Below are 23938 nucleotides of genomic sequence, written 5' to 3'. Positions count from 1 at the left end.
TTATATATATATATATATATATATATATATATATATATATATATATATATACACATATATAAACATATATATTGCCTAGTATATATATGTATATATATATATATATATATATATATATATATTGCCCTAGTATATATATATATGTGTGTGTGTGTGTGTGTGTGTGTGTGTGTAAAAGTCCTCCCATCTGAGAATTATGGAGCACTTTATCAGCACCAAGGATGTCATTAGCCCTAATTTTAAGAAAAGACAAACTGAGGCCTAGAAAGGCAAAGATACTTGGCTCAGATCCACCGTTGAGCCAGTTCTTACTGCTGCCACTGAGCACGGTCACTTTGACATTGACGACCATGTTATCAGATACCAAAGGGGTCTACTGCTGAGGGAAGGAAAACAGGAAAAGTAGAATATAGGACCCCAGAACAAGTTGGGCTGCAGCAATGATGGGACGTCTCTGGGCTCAGCCCTGGGCCTGGAAGGAAGGTGGAGGTCAACTACAAGAAAATAGTATCTAACCCCAGATAGGATACAACATTGGATAGAGGAAAGAAATACAGAAATATGTCCCAGCTGTCATAAAACAAGGGAAACACAGAAACCCAACATGTGATTGTCATGCTTTTCATTTTCTTTTTTAAGATTTTGGGTTTTTCTTTTATTAGTACTGGCTAGAAAGACATTACATCCAAAAACAGCAAGGAATCCTCTATATTTTTCAATATGCAATTATGAATTCTTGCCCTAGTGTTATGTTACTCCTTTTAAACTTTATTGCTTAGGGCCTCACTAAGTTACTGAGTCTGGCTTTGAACTTGCAATCCTCCTATCCCAGCTTCCTGAGCCACTGGGATTACAGGCGACCACTGGGTTGACTCAGGTTCTTCAAGAACACAATTAGATGGTGCCCAGCTAATTGTTGTATTTTTTTTTTTTTTTTTGGTTCTGGGATTTGAACTCAGGAGCACTCAATCACTGGCCACATTCCCAGCCCTATTTTGTATTTTATTTAAAGACAGGGTCTCACTGAGTTGCCTAGCACTTTACTTTTGCTGAAGCTGGCATTGAACTCGCAATCCTCCTGCCTCAGCCTCCAAACCTCTGGGATTACAGGCTACAGGCATGCACCACCACACCCAGCTAGTTGTTATATTCTTGGAGAGCCTGGACCATGAAGAGTTTGCCTAAGTTTTGGGCGGTGAACTCCATCCTAAGAACTTGTGAGTCATAATGTCCTCCAAGTTGTACAATGATCTGGAATACTGCATGAGCAGCAGATCAATCCTGGTAGGGGTCTGGGGTATCTTGAGGATTTGGGGCAGGTCTTCCTCAGGGAGTGGGTTCTCCTGTACTCTGATGTTACATATTCTCCTGTTGGCAATGCTGCTGATACTAATGTTTCTGATGCTGCTACTCACTGGCATTCCTCATGTGTGTGTTATATTTGGCTAGTCTGGCCTCATCTCAGCCACTCTGTCCATCAGCAACTGTTGGTTCTTCCCCAAATGATTGCTACTAGCAAGGCTGAGCAATTCACACACATCCTCAACAGTTGACTTTTTCTCAAGCTCCCACATTATTGCCCTAGTGTATATATATACATATATATATATATACATATATATATATACATATGTATATATATATGTATATATATATGTATATATATATATATATATATAAATTTTTAATTACAGAAGTACTTCTTCAAACATGTGCTCAAAGGTGATATTTGCCTTTTCCAGTGCTTCAGGAGGAAAATCCTTCTCTTTACAAACTTCCATCAGTTTAGGAGTCAGTCTGTATGCCTTTAGAGAGAGAGAGAGACCCTTTGGAGAGATTTTATAGGATTGTAAATGAGAACAACAGATTCTTCAACAGCATGTTGGTAACTCAACTGAGAATCCAGAAACTCTGGGGTGAGGAATGAACAACAGTACATGAACTAGTGCCAGCCCACATGAAGATGATCAATGTCTACATGACAAAGGATCCACATCGTTTCCATCTGATATTGACTATAATCCCAGAAGCTGAGGTAGAAGGATCACAAAATCAAAGCCAGCCTCAGCAACTCAAAATAAAAAGTAAAAATGGCTGGGGATGTAGCTCAGTTGTAGAATGTCCCTGGATTCAATCCCCAGTACTTCATCGAAATCAGCAGCATCCTCAGTGCGCTGGGGGAAAGAAAAGCAGTTGGTAGTTTCAGTTTGATCTTCTATAACCAAGCTCAAAAGCACTCCTTGATTATCTTTTTTTTTCTCCTTCCACATTTTTATTGGTGCATTATAGCTGTACATAATGATGGGATTTTGTTACATATTCATACATGCACACAATAGTGTTAGGTTAACTTTAATACCACCGAGCCATCTATCTGTACTTGCTTCTCGGCTGAATCCCCAGGGCTGCCTTTGCCTTTGCCTTTCCATATCACACCAGTCATGGAGCTGCAAGAGGGAGCAGTAGAGACAGTGCTTTTCTTGTGGGACGCCATTTTTCCAACCAGACAGGAAGAAAGACTGCTTTGGATCTTTTTTCTTTTCCATTTTTTTTTTTTTTTTTTGGTGGGGGTTGAATGTACCAGGGATTGAACTCAGGGGCACTTAATCACTAAGCTGTGGGGAGCCATTCTGACACGTGATTGGGTGACTCCCGTTAAGGGCCTGAGGCACTCTGGCTGTGTCGGAGTTATCCCGACCCTTTCCTGATGAGAGAGCCCATCCGTGTGGGGGTGTGCGTAACCACTGACCCTGGAGACCCAATCACTGACCCTGACCTTGGAGTACAGCCCCCCCTCAACCTTCATTGGATGGAATTCTCCCCTGAATCTCTTGTTTCCCCCAAATAAAAGGCTGATCCCCGGCGTGTTCGCTCTCTCTCTCTCCTGCTAGCCCAGAGTAATCCTCGCTGCCCTGCTGAGCGGCTGGAGGCAGGGAAACAGGGAGACCGAGCCGTCTCGGACCTAGCATTAAAATAAGGTACTGTCTGTGTGTTTTATTTTGATCTCTTCTAACTAACTGAATGCCAGAACCTCATTAATGAAACCACTGCGCAGGCCGCGTGGTAGACTAAGCCACATCCTCAGCACTATATTGTATTTTATTTAGAAACAGGGTCTCACTAAGTTGCTTAGCGCCTTACTGTTACTGAGGCTGGCTTTGAACTCATGATCCTCCTGCCTCGGCCTCCTGAGCCATGGGATTCCAGGCATGTGCACTGCACTCAGCTTGCTTTGGATCTTAAATGTTCCCCAAAGACCCAAATGCTAAAGGCTTTGTAGCCAACCTATAGCATTTTGGGAGGTGGTGGAACTTTTAGGAGGTGGAGCCTAGTGAAAGGAAGTTAGATCACTGGGGGCTTGCCCTGGAAGAGGATCCTGGGACCCTGTCCCTGTCCTTCTCTTTCTTTTTCTGTTTCCTGGTGGCCATGAAGTGAATAGGCCTCCTCCCCCATATGTTCCCCTCATGATGTACTATGTCTCCTCAGGTCCAAGCAACAGGGCCAAGTGACCATGATCTGAATCCTCTGAAACCATGAGCCAAAACAAACCTTTTCTCCTTATAAGTTGATAATCTCAGGAAAGCTGACTAACAGTGATGGAATTGTGTGACTGTCATCTGCAAAGAACAGAACAGGTGGTGGCTACCTCCAGCCCCTCCTGCCCCCTCACTGACCCCTCAGCCCCTTCTCTGCAACCACCATATTCCACCTCCAGTCCATCCACTAAACAACTAGTGGTTAACACAGCACAGACTTCCTGCCCCAGGGACAACACTGTATTTTCAATATCCCTCCCTGGTAACAATGATTGACCAAGAAGGAATGAATTGGATGAAGTAACAAAGAGATCTGGTAAAGCCATGCTTCTCAAAATGTGGTTACCCAAACCACAATTTAACAAGCCCCATGTTCCTCGCACTTGCCGAAGGCTGCTGAGCAGCACAGGGTCACCCATTTCTGCCACAGTTAGTGTGCTGGAGGAAATTACACACTGACTATGGAGACTGCAGACTCAGGTAGGCTGAGTGACAGATGGCCACCTTGACCTTAAGCATATATCTGGACAGTTCTAGAACTTCTACATGGGAGGGACTTGGAGATGGAAAATACATAAATGGTAGATGGAATTGGTGGGGTGGCTTTGGGACTTGTAGCTAGTTTTGCTTAGTAGGCATCTTCTTCTGGCTTAGAAACTATTTATTTGGGGGATTTGGGGATGTTAGTAGTAGTAGAAATTACTTGGCGAGGGCAACACCTCTTCTACACACTATTATGCTGACATTTGAGTTCATCATTTCCCATGGAAGGGAGATAAGTAAATGTCTTTACATTTTCTCCCTACATCAGGGAGTGTGGAAATAAGAAGGTTTGCTGCCACACCTCAAAGACTCACTTGTGTGCCCTTAGAAGAAAAGTGTCACTGCTAATGATGACAACAATGATAACACTGAAGATTGTGCAGTTCCACAAACAATTCTGCAAACATTTTGAGTTGACGTTCTTAACCCCTCTGTGAACTCTGCAAAGTAGATGGCATTTCCTTTGCTGATATTTGAAAATAGCAAGAAACCCCAGAAATACAAGATACAACTTATCACTAGCAAAGTCCTTGTTAGTCATTCATAGCACCCCCAATGCTATGAAAATCCTGCCAAAGAATATTTGCTGGGTGATGGGCAGCAGCTGGGCTCTGGCCTCTTGGCAAGGGTGGACTCCAGCAGATGGGAAACACAGACAAAGGGCCCAGGAAAATGGTCTGCTTGAAGCTTTCCATCTGGAGTTTCCCTCTCACCTTCTGTGCCCTGCATCTCCAATGTTTTGCAACACCAGGGAGAAACCCATCCTATCTCCTCTTCAGCCCTTGGGATCCCTCCAGAAGCCCCCTCTCTGCTTATTGGTGTTTAAGAGGCCAATATCACACCTCCCAGTCATAAAGAAAGACTAAACCCTATAATTACTCTAAATGAAAAAGAAATTTCCTTGCAAGCACAACTGGGGTAGGAGATGTTTTGTTTTGTTGATTTGTTTTTCTAGTGGTGTTGGGGGGCGGTCAAACCCAGGGCTTCACACATGCTAGGCAAGCCTTTTACCACCAGTCCAAAACTATTTTTTATGACACTGTGGAATTCCTGTTCCCTCTGATCTCTTTTTGGATTCAGATCACAGACCTGAAACAGGGAGGGGAGGAAAGCCCAGGATTTCCTCAGTCTCCACTGGCCATTCCCTTTGTCCTCCTGAGCTGGAAGGGGAGAGACTCTGGGGACTGTGGTGTAGCCTTTCAGAGCCAGGCTCATTGTACCTCATGTTAGCTGCCACTCCCCAAGGCTTTTTTCATCCCCCAAATGAGGAGATAAGATCTCCTTTGACCAGCTGTGAAGATCAAGTTTGCCAGTGTGTGTAAAGAACCCTGCTGCACTCTTAGCACAGGCAGACGTCCAACCAGAGGTGCTTGCTCTAAAGTGGAACCTTCAATTAGTATCTCCTGGGCCTGCAGATTGTGCCTCTGATATATCCAGGCCCAGGGAGTTAGTATGGCCTCCACATTTCCTCTAAGATTCATACTGCCCCTCTCCCTCTCTCTCTCTCTCTCTCTCTCTCTCTCTCTCTCTCTCTCTCTCTCTCTCTCTCTCTCTCTCTCTTGCCAGGGTCCAGACTCTGGCGGTTTGGATACTCCCAGCTTCCCAGCTGCTTCTGACTCCCCCACTGCCCTCAGGGCTGGATGACTCACTCCAGGAGGGTTTTCCACTGAGGGTGTGTGTGTCCACCTTCACCTGTGAGTGCCTGTGAAAGGGATCATGTGGTCAGAGAAAGAGGAGACTTGGCTAGCTCTGTGAGATCATATCATGGGAGAGGCTTGGGAGCATAAAGAACAGTGTATACTCAGGTTAAAAATGGCCCTTATCCAGATGGTGAGGGCAATAATCATTGTGTGTGTTTCCAAACCGATTGCAGTGGCTGCAGACAGCCCAAGACATTAGGGAATGGAGTCCTGTGCACAGTTGCCCTAGAAGCTGGCAAGGTCAGCTACCAGGACTGCACCAGGGAGGGTGTTAAGTCCGCTGGGGAAGAGGAAGTTCAGGGTGAGTCAGGAGGCTCTTCTGCCCTAGGCTGTGGGAAGCTTCTGAGTTGACTGAAGGATGGGTCTAGTCTACCCAGTGATTTATTGCTAACAGCGCTTGGGAGGGGACTATTCCCAGCTGTCTGAGAGGAGGCTCTTCCTTCAGAGTTAAGCAGTCCTTAAAGAAATCAATGGGAGAAGTCTGAGCTCTGCCACATGGGGCAAATGGACAAGCTTTCTCCCCAAAACCCAGAGCCCAGAGGAATCAGGGTGGGGCCAATGGAAATCAGACAGTGGAACAAATTAACAGCCTCTAGTCTAGGGCTGTCTCTTTTTTCTGTTCTCAGTTGTGATGATTTCATAAATCCTTGTGCCAGAAACCTGTGAGCTAGCAATGATTGCCTGTGTCCCATCTCATCCAAGGGTATAGATGATGGAGCCTGGTGGCAAACAGCGTACCCCTCCTTCAGGCAGCATGCCGAGACTTGCCAACTGGAGGATGTCAACAAAAACAAACCTAGACTTAGGAGAGTTTCATTAGAGAGACGATTGCAGTAGAAAAAACATTCCAGCTCAGGAATTTGCAGCATCTTAAAATCAAACAGAAAAAAAAAGCAAAGAATTTTCTTTTGTATGGCAAAGGAGAAGCAAACAGAGATAAGCAGAATCTTTGGAGGGGAAGCTAGACAAAAAAGGGAAAATGACCACTGGGGCCAGACAGGAAAAAGTGTTCAGCCAATTCCCAAGAGAGCTTCAAGCAGGAGGGGGCATGCTGTACCTTTTGTATGAAGGCTCAGACTTGGGGCAAGCAGAGTTCAGGGACCTGAAGGAAAGAGAGATACCTGGTGGAGTAAAGCAGAGGTTAAGCCACAGGCCACTATGGACGCTTGGTTAAAGACAAGAATAGATAGGAACAGAGGGTTAATATTGGTGTAGATAATTTTTTAAAGGTAAAATCATTACTCTCATATAGATATAAGATGAACACTCTCATGTAGCTATAAAATGATATATATTTCATATAGATATAAAATGAACATTTAACACAATTAAATGAAGCAACTAGGCAGATGCTTTAACTGGTTCAAAGAAGTTAAAGAGGCACATATTTATATGGAGTAAAAGATATTGAAATGAATGTGCAAATAGACAAAAACTGGCTATTCCACAGGAGGGTAAAACAGTCTCTCCACTGGATAGAATTCATTTGCATAGCTATAGAAAAAAAATGATTTTTCATTGCTACAGTTACCTATACCTCAGAGCTACAAAATAACTCAAAATCAACGGGAGGCTGGAACCAGCTACCCTGGAAGGAGGTTCTAAGCTAGAATTTCTGAGCCTCGGGGTTAGTGACATTCCAGATCCTGGCATTCTTTTTTTTTTAGAGTGGTCCTGAACATTGTCAGATGTTTAGCAGCATCCCAGACTTCTACTTAATAGAGGCCAAATGTCCCCTGGAGTGGAATGGAGGGCAGTTGAGAATCACTGCTCTCAACAATGCATGGTTTTCCACTGAAACACAAATTTTTCTACCAGTATAGGAGATACATGTGAGGGTGTCTTGTGTGGAAGCTACAAATCAGATACTATCTCTCCAGCAGATTGTTACAGTGGCCACAGACACAGATACTTCTATTATTCTCAAGCTCCCCCAACATGAACTCCATTAATTCTCCCAGTACAATCTGTTTCAGATGAACAGACTATTGTTTTCGTATAGGTATGCCCTGTGCAATGTTTGGATGATATACATACCCAAAACATATTTCTCATTTACTTGAAATTCAGATTCAGCAGGGAGTACTGGTATTTTGTTTGTCAGATCACACAACCCTACCTGTGATCAAATAGCTGACCAGTGATTACAATAGGCCTTGGTGGCTTAGAATCCCTGTTCTGCCTGTGACTAGTGCCACGCTGGGTCTAGTCATTTAGCCTCCAGGAGGCCCAGTACTCTCTGTAAACTGGGGGACAGCAGCAGCACCTTCTTCGCAGAATTGCTGGGAAATTAAACAAACCAATGTAAGCAGAGCTGGCAGAGCCGTTAGGACAAGTGGCCCCAAGTAGTGGTAGCTAGTTTCGTCTCTGACTTCGCTCCCCGGTCCTCTGCTGACTCACCAGTGTTTCCTGGAGAGTCATTGCTGGGGTTCGCCCAACTTTCCTCCCCGTGAAGTTGGAAGTTAACAATCAGGTTTGGTTTCCAGCCCCAACCTTTGCACCCCTACGCGCTAGTGCCTAGTGCCCAAGGCCACGCCATCCCGGGAGCGGTCCGCAGGTGGCAGCACCCGCCCCGCCGCCAGCCCGCTGTCCGGCCAGCGCTCTGCAGGCCCGGATCTGGCCGCGTACCCGGCCGGGCGCCGAGCAGGCCGGGAGCAGCGGAGGCCACACCCCGCGGGACGAGGCGCTTCCCGCCGGTGAATCATCGCCTGCAGCGGCGGCGCCCGCAGTCCGTTGCAGTGAGCCGGGCCCCGGCCGCGCCCCAGCCGAGCGCAGTGCTCCGAGTCCCCCAGATCTCGCTCCCCGCTTAGCGCGGGCTCCTGGGGCCGCACCATGGCGGGCATCGCAGCCAAGCTGGCCAAGGACCGGGAGGCGGCCGAGGGGCTGGGCTCGCACGAGAGAGCCATCAAGTACCTCAACCAGGACTACGAGGAGCTGCGGAACCAGTGCCTGGAGGCCGGGGCGCTCTTTCAGGACCCCTCCTTCCCTGCTTTGCCGTCGTCCCTGGGCTTCAAGGAGTTGGGACCCTACTCCAGCAAAACTCGGGGCATCGAGTGGAAGCGACCCACGGTAAGAAGCGCGCGGCGGGATGCCAATCAGGGTGGGGTGCAAGTCCTCTAGGGATATAAGGGGACATGGCCCAGGGCCTGGGGCAGGGCAGACCCAAGCCAGAGCACTGCAGGCCCCACGACCCACTCTGTGCTGCCCTAGATTCCGTGCAAAGAAGCTTCCCCCGGGAACCACCCATACTTCTCAGGACAGGTTAGGGGCATGAGGGCCCCCAAGTCCCATTAGCATGACCTCTAGGCAAGCCGCCTTTAGACTTCACAAAAACTCAGAGTGAACTTTTATTAACTCTAGTAGAAAAATGCTGGGAAACAATATCCTACTAGAATAAAAAGTCAGTGTCTAACTCCCGTTCTGTCTGCTTGGGAGAGAGGCCTGGTCATTTCCTGACCAGGATGGTCTCAGGCAGTCGTGGTGGTTAGGTTTATCCAGTGAAGTTTCTTGTTTGCAAAGGGCTGCTAGCTGAAACCTCCCATAACATTGACACTGAAAACTAACAAAGGATCCGGACGTGCTCAAGGAGATGGTTCCTCAACATTTTACTAGTACTAGTTGGGGAATCCTCACCTGGGAGCCCCATAAGCCCTTCCAAATCATCCTGCGCCTCAAGATCTGGGTTGGGTCCTCTTGCCTTCCCAAGCCTTGGGACAATTTCTGCTGTCTAATCTACTTGTCCATTCTGAACTCCTGGTGGTCCCCTCTTCTATGGGACACCTCATTAGACTTCTCCTACCACACCTAGAGGAAGCTTCTTAGAAAATCTAACTTCTGGATTCCTGTTATGAGAATAAGGCTTCCTGCTCTGCTCCCACACACCTGAGCCTTCCTGGTCACCTTCTATTATCATAAAGTCTACCCTTAATTATCAAGAACTGGAGGACCAGGACATGGAGCACTTGGGTTCTCCTGACCTCAAATTCCCAATCTTCCTGCTTCAGCCTCCTAAATGACTGGAATTACAGGTGTGCATCACCGCATCCTGCTGGGGTTCTCATTCTTGCTAACCTGCTGGGTGACCTAGGGCAATTCATTTAACCATGTTGTGCTTTCATCTGTCCCTTTGTCTAAAACAAGCCTTGATGCTTAAATATTATCTCTTCTCTGGCCCATCAGGTGCAGAGAAGGGGCTTAGTTCTTTCCTACTTTGAGCCCTCTCACCTGCCAGGCATATTCTTTCCTGGGTTTTGGGAATCTGGCTCATTCACATTCTTTAGAACTTTGTCACATGTCCACTTCCCAAAGAGAACTTTCTTGCCCATTCTTAGCAGCCTCTTCCTCCTTGATGTTACTCTGTATCACTACCCTCTGCTGATTTCCTTCATAGCACATTCACAGTGTATAGATGTAATTTCAGGGCTAGGGTGTAACTCAGTGGTAGTGCACTTGCCTAGCATGCCTGAGGCCCTGGGTTTGATCCCCAACAACACACATACACACACAAAATGTAATTACATGTATTTGCTTGTCCTCTTAATGAATTGCAGGGACCATGTATATATTACTTACCAATATACCCACTAGTGCCTAGCATGAGCAGTGCCCCTTCACTACTTCATTCATTCATTCATTAATATTTATTCACTCATTTATTCATTCATTAATATTTATTGAGTGCCTATTATATGACAGGCACTGTCCCAAAGGCTTAGGATACATCAGCGGACAAAACAGACAGAGATTACTTATAGAATGAATGAACATAAGATTGGCAGGAGTTTCAAATGTATTCTAGTTGTCAAAGTGATACATAAGTAGAAAATATGTTCACTTTACTTTTGTATAGCACTTTATAGTGTACATAGCAAATCCACACATCCTTTACTTATTATTTCACTCAGTAAGCATTTATTGAACATCTACTATATGCCAGGCATAATACAAATAGTGCAGATAGTTTCTATCTCTACAGATTTTTAGCGGGGCTAGGCATATCTCCCAATACTTGGAAATGCGTGTGGGACTTGCAGGTAGGGAAATAGATCTAGAGCCATTCTAGGCAGTGGGAAGGCAGGCTGTGCACTGCACAACCAAGGGGAGTGTGCTATGATTATTCTCATTAAGCAGTTGAAAAATGGAGGCTTGGGAAGGTTACATACTTGCTCAGTCAACCAGGTGTGCAGGATGGAGCCAGGTCTAGCCTGTGCATGGGTAGAACCCACCCCTTACTGCTGCTCTCTCTGCCCTCTCCTACCTTGTCAAACACTGCAGGTGTTGGGCAAGGGGAACAAGTCATTTCCACTGGATTTGGATATAAACAAGTCATTAATGACCATAGCAGAGTGGAAAGGTCGAGCAAAAGCCAGATTGCTGTAGACTCCAGAGTAAGGGGACTGGAAATGAAGAAGAATGTGGTTCATTAATTTAAGAAGGGTGTCTGTGAAGAGAAGGAGAGGGAGAGAGGAGAGAGGGAGAGACAGAGAGGGAGAGAAAGAAAATGGAAAGTAGTGTGAGATCTGGGATCTGAGAGGCTGTTTTTTCAGAGGAGAGTAATTTGAATGTGTTGAGATGTTGAGTCACCAGAGAGGAAGGGATGAAAGATAAAGGTGGGAGGAGATAATGAAACAGGGTCCCTGAGGAAGTGAGAGTAAGGGAAGCCGCAGGGCCGGGCAGAGCCCTGCTGAGCCTGGCAGAGGAGCCAGTTAGTGCTGCAGAAAGAAGGGACCCACCACTCTCTCTCAGAGGGGATTTCACAACACTGGCAAGAGAGTGACTCCAGATGGGGAGGGGACAAAGCAGGAAACAACTACAGTCCAGGGCCAGTGCAGGCCACAGTGAGGAGAAAGCCAGCAACATCCAACGTGGGCACGCGAGATCCTCCCAGCAGCCAGTCAGAAGGAGCAAGGGCAGGTGCTGTCAGGCCCCATTTCTCCCTTAAGAGGCTTATGACTTGCTATATTCAGCTGGCTGAACTCAGCCTCAAACCTGCAGGTCCTATCTCCAAGTTCAGTGGTATTATCAACTTCCTCTTCAACAATAATAATACCAGGTAACACGTAGGGAATGCTTACCACGGTTATCTCATTTAGCTCTCAGAACAAGCTTTTGTGGCAGGTACCTTGGTTATCGTCATCCCCACTTACAGATGAGGAAACCGAGGGATTAAGAGTTTAACTTGGTCCAGCAGCTCAGGAGGCTGAGGCAGGAGGATCACGAATTCAAAACCAGCCTCAGCAAAAACGAGGTGCTAAGCAACTCAGTAAGACCCTGTCTTTAAATAAAATACAAAATAAGGCTGGGGATGTGGCTCAGCTGTCAAGTGCCCCTGAGTTCAATCCCTGGTACCAAAAAAAAAAAAAAAAAAAAAAGAGTTTAACTTGGGCTGGAGGTAGCGTTCAGTGGTAGAGTGCAGAAGGCCCTGAATTCAATTCCCAGCATCACCCCCACCCCCAAAAAGTAACTTTCCACTATCGTAGGAGCTCCAGGATTCACAATCAGGTTATCAGAGTCCATAGCTGAAACCCCCTACCCCTTTTTCTGATGATTACATCCCATATTTAATTCAACACCTCCACATGCTGTACACAGGGTTCTGTTTTCTGAAGCATCTCTAGGCTCCAAAGTCTGAACTTTGACTTCTCTGGAGATGCACCAATGGCATGAGAAAGCTTCTGAAACATAATGGAAAAATCCTCCTGGGACAAGTCCCTGACAGTGGTAGATGATCAGCATGATTCTCTATAAAGATGCTCATAGCTCCAAGTGCAGTCAGGGTCCATCCTCTGGAAAAGTGCTTGGCTGGCAGGTCTTGGGCAAAGTTGGCCTCATTTCCTTGGCAGAGAGCTTTCTCATTGTCCCTGTCATCCCCAAACAAACTGATGGAGAAGCATGAAAGGAATGTGCTCTATGCAAACTGTGCTTCTAGAAATGTCTCTACCATCTGAGCCAGGATGGCTATCCCATCTCACCCAGGGAAAGTTCCTGCTTGAGAAGGGTCTCTAGGGTCCTGAAGCAGGGCATACACGAGCAGCTCTCGTAGCAGATGTGAATCCTGCAAACTGAGGTTACCAGAGCCAAGAGAAGCTCAGATTTGGGCCCTGACTTCCTCTGTGGCTTTTGGGTGGAGCTTTTCATAAGCAGGAAACGTGCTCAGAGAGGGCTGCTAGAAGGGCCAGAATTGTTCAAGACTGGCTTCCACCACGCTGCTTGTGACAATCACCCTAAGTTTTTAACACTAATCAATTAAAGGCAGCAGAGGAGTGGAAAGAGTTTGAGCTTGAGACCAGTAAGTTCCAATCCCAGTGCCATCTGCCACTTTTGAGTTGTGTAACTTTGGACACATCACCTTACCTCCTTGAGCTATTTCCTTGCCTGTTAGATGGGGTTAATACCCATCTTGCATTCCCGACAGGGCTACCTGACATAAAGCTGTATGCACAGTGTCTGGTACACAGCAGCTACAGAATATTTGGATGTTCCAAGTATCATGGCCCTCTGGAGGAATTCAGGAGGGCTAGATCTAGTCCCCTGCCCTCCAGAGGCACACCCATGAGCACCACCAGAGAGTGCACAGTGCAACTCTCAACTGCACAGTATAGAGACTCTGGGACAGGACTCAAGGGGATGGGGGCCAATGGCCTATGAAGCAGGGCTTCCTGGAGGGGATGGCCAAGAGCTGTGAAATCTGGGACAATGTGGAAGATATGGTGGGAGAGAGGAATTCTTCTAAAAGTGAGACAATTTGCATGAAGAAACAGTAGAGGGCACCAGCATGGCGGCTCAGGTGGCTCTAGAGTGTGGGGAGTGGGGAAGGGTGGGTCTCAAGGCCTGGCATAGAAGGCTGGACTCCTTCTCTGCCATGGCCTGATGAAGTAGGCTTCAGGCAGTTGGGACTGTGTGGGGTCCAATGACTGCCCTCCTCAACCAGGACAAGCCCCTACTAATCCCTGACCTGACCTATGGAGCTCAGGTCACAAGGACCCCACCACAGCCCAGAGCTCTGACTTGGACTCCAAAACTTCCCTCCTTTCCCTTCTGTCCCTAATAACACCAGTGCCCACCTGTTAGGCTGACAGCATTTTGTGGATCTCATTCCCAGGAGATCTGCGATGAACCCCAATTTATTGTTGGTGGAGCCACCCGCACAGACATCTGCCAAGGAGCCCTGGGTAAGTGATGGGGTTGGGCAAGCTACAGGGTGCGGTCTACAAGGCTGTGACTAGAAGGAGTGAGGGACCCTGTGTGGCTTCTATCTTTCCCTGCTGCTTGGTGATTTCTATTTCCAAAACCTCCCTGGAATTTCTTGTCCCCATCCCCAACCCCAGGCAGAGGCACACAAATGGGACCTCATGTGGCCTCTGCACTAGGTGAGTTACTGAGGTTTCAGAGATGCTGTCAGTGGGGGGCATCAAGGAGCTTCAGATTTCACCCCTTGGTCTCTGTCCCTCCTAGAGCCAATATTACCAGTGATGCATGGGGCTGGCTCTGGGCCAAGGACTGAGTAAGAGGATTTCCCCAGGCCAGTGACACTGTAAGGTATCAGTTTTGTGAGGTTTAAGACAAGGGACTGACTCAGTACAAAAGAAGAGGAAACACAAGAGAGCTCGCTGCTGAGAGGAAGTTGAAGGACCAGGGAAAACTCAGTGTTTGCAAGACAGCTCACCATGGCAACACAACAGTGAAAAGCAGGGCTTATGGGATGTCCGTTTACATAAAACTAACTGGAATAGCTGAGGGGTGAGGGTCTGAGACCTTGCTATTTGAGGCCAAATCTGGATCTGGCTCTGCTTATGTGCTTGCTGAGGATTGGAACCCTTGGGGTCCTCTGGCTTTATGGTGAGAGCTCCCTGGCCTTCTGTGAAGTCCCAGCAGTGGTACCTGGGATTGTGATTTTTATGATTCTCAGAGAATCCACCCTCAGTGGTTTTTTTGTTTTGTTTTGTTTTTTGTGGTGCTGGGGATTGAACTCAGGGCCTTGTGTATGTGAGGCAAGCACTCTACCAACTGGGCTATATCCCCAGCCCTCAGTGTTTTTTTAATTCATAATAAATATGGACCTATAATTATCAGAGCAGATTACTTGCTCTGATAAACCAGAAACCTATTTCCTGTCATCAGATTCCCCAAACAAGTCCATCAGTAGCAAAACTCATCAACTAGAATTTACCTCCTTTCCTTGCCCACTTCATGCAGGCTTGGGTTCTCCTAATAATAATAGCTAATATTTAGTGAGCATATACTACTTTCCAGACACTGAACTAGACTTGCAAAATCTCTGAGGCACCATCAATGTTCCCATTTTAATGATGAGGATGCCCAGGTCACCCACAGTTGTAGCGGGGGGCCTGATATGCAAATTCATGCAACCTGACTCCAGGACCTGCGTGTTTAACCTCAAGCTAGCCTCCCTAGAAGGAGTCTGGAAAAATTTCAACCTCTGAGGGGCATCAAGGCCTGTGCAGATCATTAGGACAAACACAGAATCTGGGGGAGAATGTGACTCAGGGCTGAGAGAATAAAACCTGGTTAATCTAACCTTAGATTAACTGTGTGCAGATTACGGAGATGCTAGAGCACATTCTGACCCCCCATCTCCCACTTCTTTCCTTCTCCAAATATAGAGGACCAGGGGTCCTTAGGCACCTAAAGTGGGTTCTCCAGGAAAATCCACTAGTTGGAAAAAAAATGGAGATTAAAAAGGCTGGAAGTTGGTGGACACTTTGACCAACTGAGAACTTTAAAAAATCCAGAGATAAACACAGCAATTGCCAAGTACCAATTCTGGACCAAACATCTACTTCAAAAGTTTAATAACATCCTAAGGGCCAAATTGCAAGTAACCGGTACATGATTTAAGTCCTATTTAAATATCACCAGGCCATTTGGAGAGGAGACAGACAAAACTTACATTCCTGGGAGAAGTTGCCCTCTCTAGGCGCCAAATCAAATAAAAACAAGCTGAAATTTTTTTTTTTAATTTCTTAGTAAGAGGTCTTAATTTCTAAGGTGGTTTTTAATCCACATTAACCATTTGTTCCCTTGGCCTTTTCTGTTGAAGGACCCTAGTTATATTACACAGTAAATTATATTTTACTGAACTCTCACCCTGATTCTGTGTTCAGAATGGTGAAGGAGTGGTGACCATAACCAAGTCCCAACATGCTCAGAAACCACAGGAACAGGGACTGTGGCAATAACGTGAAGCAACATCAGTATTTGGGGGACTGTGGCCAACTGATCACTCAGAACCTCTGTCTCTTCTGAAAATTGGAGGATAGGAGGGTAAATTAGATAACCTCAGAGACTCCCTAAGGTGTGGCATTCAGCTCTTCTAAAGATGCTCCTGGTTCCCTGTTCCTTGGGCTAGAAAGTTAAGAGTTCCTTGAGATCATCTTTCATCTCACTTATGGAATAATATCTGTGACGGTCACCTGTGTAATAGTGAGCGACTTGTAGAGCTCTTTTTCATTACATTATCTCATGTAATCATCCCAAGGCTGCCTCTGGATCGCTACCGTGCTGTGCTGAGTAGCGATGTTGGGTGAAATTCTTTGTGTGCGTTTTCTACCCTGAGACTCACTCAGCTGACCCAGTGAACCTGGGTGGGGGGTGGAGGGTATCCTTAGACTTGTACACTCCCAATGCCTGGCTGCCTTCACTGTGCTTCCCAGCAATGGTTAATCCAAAGAGGGCTCTCACTCTCTTTCCCAGAAGGCTCAGCTTCAAAGCTTCCCCCCTCCAGTGATTCAAACTCTTTGCAGAGCTGTGCTGACAGTTGAGCCACCTGCAGTGCAGAATTTGGCTGTTGGAGGAATAAACTCAGCAAAGAAAAATCTGCCTTTAAGGCTGAAAATGCAGACTGAGCCTCAGCCAGGTGTTGTCCATGGCCAAATATGGCTCTGTAATTGCTGGAAGGACCAAGTGCTTACAGGTGATTGCCAATGGGAATGGCCCCCCAGGGGCCCAGGAAATTCCAAGTCTGGAGCTTCTTTTACTTCTGGTGGTTTTCACTGGGCCACTACACAGATCACAGGTCAAGGCAGCTCCCCAGTCTGGAAGATACAGGTCACTGTGCCCAGCAGGCCTCTATCTGCCTGGGAAAGAGACCAAGGCTGACAGTACTGTCACAGCTGTTGGAACAGCGTAGCCTTTTCTCTGGGTCCCTCAGAGTTTGAGTCACCCTGTTAACCAACCTCAGGAATGACCTGGACTCCCATAACAACTATGGGAAAGTATTTGGCCACAGGGTGCCCCTCTCTACAGCCCAGCTGTGCAGAGAGGTGGAAGGAGCCAGACAGATGGTGAAGTTTCCAGTCTTGCTCCTTATGAGCCTGTGTGTGACTCTGGGCAGGTAACCTAACCTTTCTGAGCTTCATTTATTCTTTTATATAATAGGAATACAGAAGTCTCTGTCTTAAAATAGTCAAGCTTACCATTTTCAGCTTTACTGTGGTGTGAAAACAATACCCATTCAGTGGAAACAGTACTTTGAATTTTGATCTTTTCCTAAGTAGTGATGTGTGCTGCACAAGACTCTCTTGACCCTGGCAGTAACAGCAAGCTGCAACTCCCGGCCAACCACACAATCCTGAGGGGACACACCCCCTACAGTGTCCTACAGTGTATTGATTCACTAAAATACATGAGGTGTGCCACGCATGGTGGCCAAGCATGCCTGTAATCCCAGTGGCACGGCCCCCCCCCCCCCCCCCGAGTTCAAGGCCAGAAGGCAGGAGGATTGCAAGTTCAAGGCCAGCCTCAGCAATTTAGCAAGGCCCTAAGCAACTTTGTGAAACCCTGTCTCTTAGTAAAATATAAAAAGGGCCAGGCATGTGGCTCAGAGGTTGGATGCTCCTGGGTTCAAACCCCAGTGCCAAACAACAACAACAACAAACCAAGAGGTGTGCAACACTTTGTCCTAAAATAGGCTTTGTGTTTGATGACTTTGCCCAACTGTCAGCTCTGAGCACACTTAAGGGGCTCAGAACATACTTAAGGTAAACTAGACTAAACTATGGTGTTTAGTAAGTTAGGTTTATTACATGCATTGTTTTTAACATAATTTACTATTTTGACCGATACATAAAAAAACATTAAATGTCTTTTGACTCAGGACATTTTCAAGTTACATTGGGCTTATGAGGGCATAACCCCATGGAAAGTCACCTATATTGAAAAGCTTTCCTTCCCAGAGCTGGAGAAAAGTGAGATTGATACAGGCAAACACACTTGGCTCACTGTAGAGTCCTGAGCCAATTCAAGTGATCATAGATTGTTACTGAGTCCAACTATGTGAAAAGTCCTTTTGCCAAGTCATAAAAGAGAAAGAGGGTGGAGGAGAAAAGGGAAAAGGAGAAACAGGAAATAAGTTGAGCTGGGAGCCAAAGCCTTTGAAAAGCTCAAAAATCCAAGGAAGGAAGTATCAAGGTGGCAGAAGGCAAACCTGGGGTGTACACAGGTAGTAGCTCTCAGAAGAGTAGAAAGATATATGGGGAAGGCTGGGGCTATAGCTCAGTGGCAGAGCACTTGCCTAGCATGTGTGAGGCACTGGGTCCGATCCTTAGCACTGCATAAAAATAAACAAATAAAATAAAGGCATGCTGTCCATCTATAACTACAAAATTTTTTTTTTAATTAAAAATAAGAAATATATGGGGAGAAAATAAACATAAATGGGGCAGATGCGCGCGCTTTGATTTTAGAAGTTGAATTTCTGACTGTTTTAAATAATTTTAAAATGATAAATTTTAAATTTACCTTTATAATTGGTTCCCTTAATAATTTTAACAAGCTTAACTTCATTCTTTTAGAATAGTTTTAGATTTATTTTTAAAAAAATAAACAATGATATGTCAGTACAGAAAATTCCATGTGACTCCATACCCAGCTTCCCCTGCTATTAACATTGCACATTTGTATTGCTCCCTTGCTCCAGTTGATGAACCAGTATCAATACATTACTATGCAAGTCCATACTTTATTTAGATTTCCTTAGTTTTTATTTAACGTCATTTTGCTGACCCAGGGTCCCCTCCACCCCAGGATACCACATTACATGTCTTTGTCATGTCTCCCTGGACTCTTCTTGGTTGTGACAATTTCTCAGTCTTCTTGTTTTTGATGATCTTAACAGTTTCGAGTACTGGCCAGGGACTTTGTAGGATGCCCCTCTGTTCAGATTTGGAGGCGCAGTTAAAGAAAACAAAAATGCATGGAGTTAAAAAAGAAGACTAGAACATAGGGGTCGGCTGGTTTGATGGAGAAAGTAAATCCATTGTTTTCTTTCTTAAACATAATCATCACATTGGGCTGGGGTTGTGGCTCAGTGTAGAGTGCTTGCCTAGCATGCATGAGGCCCTGTGTTCCATCCTCAGAACCACATAAATGTAAAATAAAAATATTGTGTCCACCTAAAACTTAAGAGTAAACATTTGAAAAAAAAAAATCATCATCACCAGCCCTCAGCCCTCACAACACACTCACCCCCCAGCAGCAGCCCCCACCCACCCTCCTGGGGCAGATGTAAGTGCCCCTGAGTCACCTTTTCCTCTCCTTCTCTTCTGTTGTAAATGCTCTTTCACAGCTTTTCTCCCCTGAGGCTGCCGGAGTCTAAGCTCACTCATGAACAGGGCAGAGATGAGTTATTAACCCTGCTATTTTACCTGGAAGTCCCTATCCTGTCCTGGCTGGCCCCAGCCTTGAGTGTCAGATCTCACCGCAACAGCCTCATCCCAATGCCTAAGGACAGATCTGTCCTTGGCATTGGAGTAGGGTGGTAGGACAGAGCTCCCCCATGAAATCACAGGTAACAAGGGGTTTCCAGGCTCCTGCCTGCTCCCATAGGCCTATGGATCAGAATGTGACTTTTCCCTAGGCTGGGTGCTCCCTCAGCTTTTCCACTAGCTGTCAGTGGCCAGGAGCCAGGCCACACCCCTGTTGTCTCATTTCTAAGAGGGTTGGATCAGATTTTCCTAAAGCTCACTACTTAGGACTTTCTGTAACTCTAAAATCTCCAACCCTCCACTCACCACCCTACACACCTGCCTCAGGCTGACTGAGGTTTGTTTATAAGCAATATTAGCTCCACTCCAAGGTCCATGGATCCTTGTTCAGCATCAGTCCCCAGCAGTATCAGCCAGAGAGAGACCCCCACCTGGGATTTCAGAAACGAAGATCTGTGTGTTCCATGACATCTGGTTGGTCCTGGCCAGCAACTCTACAGTGGAGCCCCAGGAGGACGTGGTCAACACTGCCTCTGGTTGGCCAGCAAGTATACAATGAGACAAGCTAGACCAGCACTGTTCAGTAGTGGGGATTTTAGCAATGATGAACATATCTATCTGTATTGCCCAATATGGCAGCCACTAGCCACATGTGGTTGTTGAGCAACTGAAATATGACTAATGCAACTGAGGGATTGATTTGTAATTTGTTTAGTTTATATGTACATAGCCACATGTGCCCTGTGGCTACTGCACTGGACAGCACAGCCAACAGTTGGAGCTTTGGGAGTAGGGTGGTAGAATAGAGCTCCCCCATGAAATCACAGGTAACAAGGGTGTTTCGGGGCTCCTGCCTGCTCCCCATGAGCCTGTGATCTTCCCATCCTTTACTCTTTGGGATGGGAAAGCCCTCACATCAGAGCCAAGCAGGATACATATATATCAGTAAACATTTGTAAACATCAGGGGCAAGAGCAAGGACTTGGGTATCCAGAACTAAGAGACCCTGGTCTCTTAGTTCTGCCACATACTGGCCCTGCTACTTTGATTGAACCATTATCTTTGTCAAGCCTGAGTTTTCTCATTTATAAAATGGGGGTAATAATAGTGCCTACCTCAGAGGACAGTGAAGATGAAGTAATGCACATGAAGTTCAGAGTAGGAGAGACTGAGGCCAGAGGCCATTAGTGCCATATGACCTGGACTCTCTCCTCTCCCCACACGGCACTTGCCTCCAGTGTCCTGTGATTTTCAGCCACAAGCTCCTATGATGTACCCATCTGTGAAATGGAAGATGATGATTGAGTCCTTTTCCCTTTTCCCACAAGGGGGCACATCTTAAGACTACATGACTGAAAGGGGTCCTGGGAACCCAGGGCCTCTGGGGCGCCTCCTCCATCTCTCTGGGCATTGGGATACGAGTGAAAAAACCTTGGTGGGCCAACCCTCAGTCTGATGTTTTTCTTGCATTTTGCTGGCCCCAGTGAGACTTTTTACCTTTAGCTCAACACTGTGAATATGAATAAGCAAGAAAAACAGATGTTGTCCTTCTGGGTTCCTCCAGGAGGTGAGGAAGGAGAGTTCCTGAAGAGTGGGAGTTTGGGACAGGATCTGCAGCACAGGGCAGGGTTTCCTCTTCTCTCTTCTCCCATGGCTCTGGTTGGGGGCAGCAGGACCATAGGAACAAAAGGGTGAGCAGGCAGCCATGGTGCATGAGGAGCCACCTCTCTGAGATACTAGGACATAAATACTGTGGTATCAGCTAGTGACCATGGGAGCAGTGGTCCATCAGGGTCAGAGCTGCAGGGAACAAGGGCACAAAGATGAGACTTCAACAGGTGTGTCCTCTTGTTCCAGGGTGTGGCTGAGAAAGGGAGGGGACTCATCAGGCTTCCAGAGTTGCTACCAAAATCCAAAGTGGGAATGTTATGCCCCAGCATCGCCGTCTCCCTCCAGTCTTGCGTTTTAGGGCCTCCCCTCCTGCAGAAGTGGGGATGAGAGTGAAGCGAAGGGTTTGCACCCCTCCTTCTCCCAACCCTGATGTAAATGACAAGTGATTAGCATGTGTGGGGAACTGTGGTTTGGGGTATTCTTCTCTGGGCTGCTGTCAGGCTGTGAAATGAGTAACAAGAGGACTGGCCCAGTATGACTCATCAGTCACCCTGTCACCCTGCCACAGGCCTGGCACTGGGCCGGGTGTGTCTCCTCTTGAGAATTCCCTTCTGATCAGCTCCAGATGGTCCTAAGTTGGCCCTTCTAAAGCTAAGACCCACAGCTGCCTGAGAGCAGGGATTCTCCCTTCCTGGGCTACTTAGGACCAGGAGAACTTTGTCCCTTCCCTCCTTTTCAGCCAGGGTGTCAGGTCTGCTGGGGACTTAAAATACTGTTGTCTCAGGAAGAGTAAAATGTAGCCAGAAGCAGCCTTCAATGTCTTGGTCTGTTTATCTTTTATCCAGCCACCAGCAAGGAAAGCAAAAAACAAAGCACAACAGAAATGAGACAAGCAAGATTGAAGCCAGGGCCCGGATTCTCAGCTTTGCACTATTGACATTTGGGGTGGGTAATTCTTCCGGGGGAAGGGATGTCCTGTGTATTGTAAGATGTTCAGCAGCATCCCTTGGCTTCTACCCACTAATGCCAATAGCTCCTCTCAGTATGTGACAATCAAAAATGTCTCCAGACATTGACAAATGTCCCCAGTGGAGAAAGGTTGGGAATGCCCTCCTTTGGGAACCATTGGTAGAGAGGGAACAAAGAGAGAGAGATGTGGAAACATAAAGTCCCAGGGAGGTCACTGGACAGCAAAGCACAGAATGACATTTGGGAGCCTGGTGCACTGGAGTAGCCGACCGAAAAGGATCCCAATGGAATCCTTACCTGCCAGTCTCGCTTCGGTGGAGCATGGCCCCAGAGATGAGTAAACATTGCAGGCAGAACACTGAGCAGGCAGGGGCGGGGCAGAATCCTTGGGATATCTGAGCCTGTGGGAGAGGAATGCCAAGCTTCCACAGCCCTGGGAGGATCCCAAAGGAGGAGAGGGGGCCCTCCCTACTTCCTGGAGGACTCTCTCATTTTTCCCGGCAGACCTGTCTGTCTCCTTGGCATCCTGGCCCAGGCACCCTTCCAAACCACACCTCGGGAGAGTGTGGAGCACATCTCAGGTCCAGGGTGCCCTGGGGGCTGCAGAGCAGGTGTCCTAGGCATCCTGACACAGGCATTTCAGTGCTTGCTTGATTGTCTTGCCAGCATACCTAGAGGCGAAGGCTTGCTCAGCAGAGCCATCTTCCTGTTTCTGGCATGCATCAAAGTTCACACTCCAGGCACAGAGCTCAGGGACATCTTTGTACCTGTAGCTGGTATATCCCACCCCCCAAAATGAACAATGAATGAGTCATTTGATCATTCTTTTTTGTGGTTCTGAAGGATGACTGGGCTGAGTGAGGTGACTCCCCCAGGGTCCCTCAGGTGGTGAAGTCAGATGAAGACATGGATGGAGTCATCTGAAAGCCTCCTCTTGCCCACATGTCTGATGTGAGGGCTGAAGGCTAGATCAACTGGGGTCTTGAGGGCCTCTGTCTCTTATGTGGTCTCTCTAGTGTTGGGGGGATGAAAGTGGTTGAACTTCACACAATGATGTATGTCTCAAGAGGGAGCCAGGAAACTGTGTCATATTTTACAAACCAGCCCCACAAGTCACATAGCATCACTTCTGCCGAATCCTGTTCATTAAGATAGAGGAAAAGCTCACCAGGGTTCAAGGGGAGGGAGCAGAAGTCCACCCCTTGATGGGGTATACAAGGTTCTAGAAGAGCATGTAAGGCTAGAGATATTTTTTGCTACCATTTTAGAAGATACCATAGTTTCTCCTCCTTTTTGCCCTTTACCAGTGGAGACTCAAGGCAGCTAGGGTACCAGCCTGTCAGGGTTTGAGGGTGTTTTCAGGTCTTCCCAATGTGCCAGGTGGCAGGGGACTCTAGCTGGGCTGATTTGGCAGCCTCTGGACTCCATTCACCCATCTCTGAGACACGCAGGCCAGCCTCTGCCTCTCCGCTTCCAGTCAGCCAGATTTACTGGGTTCCTGGCATAGAAAAAGCTATGGACTGGGAGCTTCAGTAAAACAAGATAAAATAACCTCTATACATAAAGATTCTTTCTGCAGCCTCCCATCCCCACATCCAACCAATCCTTTCTGTTTTGGGTTCTCTTTGTCCTCCTATTTCCCCATTACCCCAGGGCAGGCCTTTATTCTCACCTAGATTCTTGTTGTAGGTGTCTCCCTATCTTTAATTCATTTTGTCTTTAATTCATTGCTGCCAGAAGCTTCGTCCTCAGGCAGCTGATGGAAGTGGTAGAAGCAAATGATAAAGTAGATGAACTAAATGTAAGTGGTGATCGTGCTTTGATAGGAGTCAGCTGGGATGTGGTGACCCTTACC

The 23938-nt window shown here is 46.8% G+C and overlaps 1 protein-coding gene, 1 long non-coding RNA gene and 1 pseudogene across 4 annotated transcripts in view; 1 reads left to right on the top strand and 2 right to left on the bottom strand.

Moving 5' to 3' along the window:
- Positions 1 to 1137: 1137 nt before the first annotated feature.
- On the bottom strand, positions 1138 to 2494 carry LOC308651289 (eukaryotic translation initiation factor 3 subunit H-like; annotated as a pseudogene). Its single transcript has 5 exons — positions 2352 to 2494; positions 2145 to 2289; positions 1693 to 1849; positions 1246 to 1581; positions 1138 to 1207 (listed from the first exon to the last, which is right to left on the bottom strand). The product of its transcript is annotated as a eukaryotic translation initiation factor 3 subunit H-like (transcript).
- Positions 2495 to 6563: 4069 nt separating this feature from the next.
- On the bottom strand, positions 6564 to 8312 carry LOC308652163. The gene is made up of 3 exons (XR_014022741.1): positions 8180 to 8312; positions 6837 to 6881; positions 6564 to 6648 (listed from the first exon to the last, which is right to left on the bottom strand). It is a non-coding gene; the product is annotated as an uncharacterized lncRNA (long non-coding RNA).
- A 156-nt stretch (positions 8313 to 8468) lies between these two features.
- CAPN2 (calpain 2) overlaps positions 8469 to 23938 on the top strand; it is a 52508-nt gene continuing 37038 nt past the window's right edge. For both annotated transcript variants that reach the window (XM_081299902.1, XM_081299901.1), the window contains exons 1-2: positions 8469 to 8848; positions 13881 to 13950. In XM_081299902.1, coding sequence (XP_081156028.1) covers positions 8612 to 8848; positions 13881 to 13950 — 307 coding nt within the window. In that variant the 5' untranslated portion in view covers positions 8469 to 8611. The remainder of the gene's footprint in view (positions 8849 to 13880; positions 13951 to 23938) is intronic.

This window comes from Spermophilus citellus (assembly GCF_964194105.1).
Source record: "Spermophilus citellus genome assembly, chromosome: 6".
Taxonomy (NCBI): Eukaryota; Metazoa; Chordata; class Mammalia; order Rodentia; family Sciuridae; genus Spermophilus; species Spermophilus citellus.
This window is presented reverse-complemented; position numbering and strand designations above follow the sequence as displayed.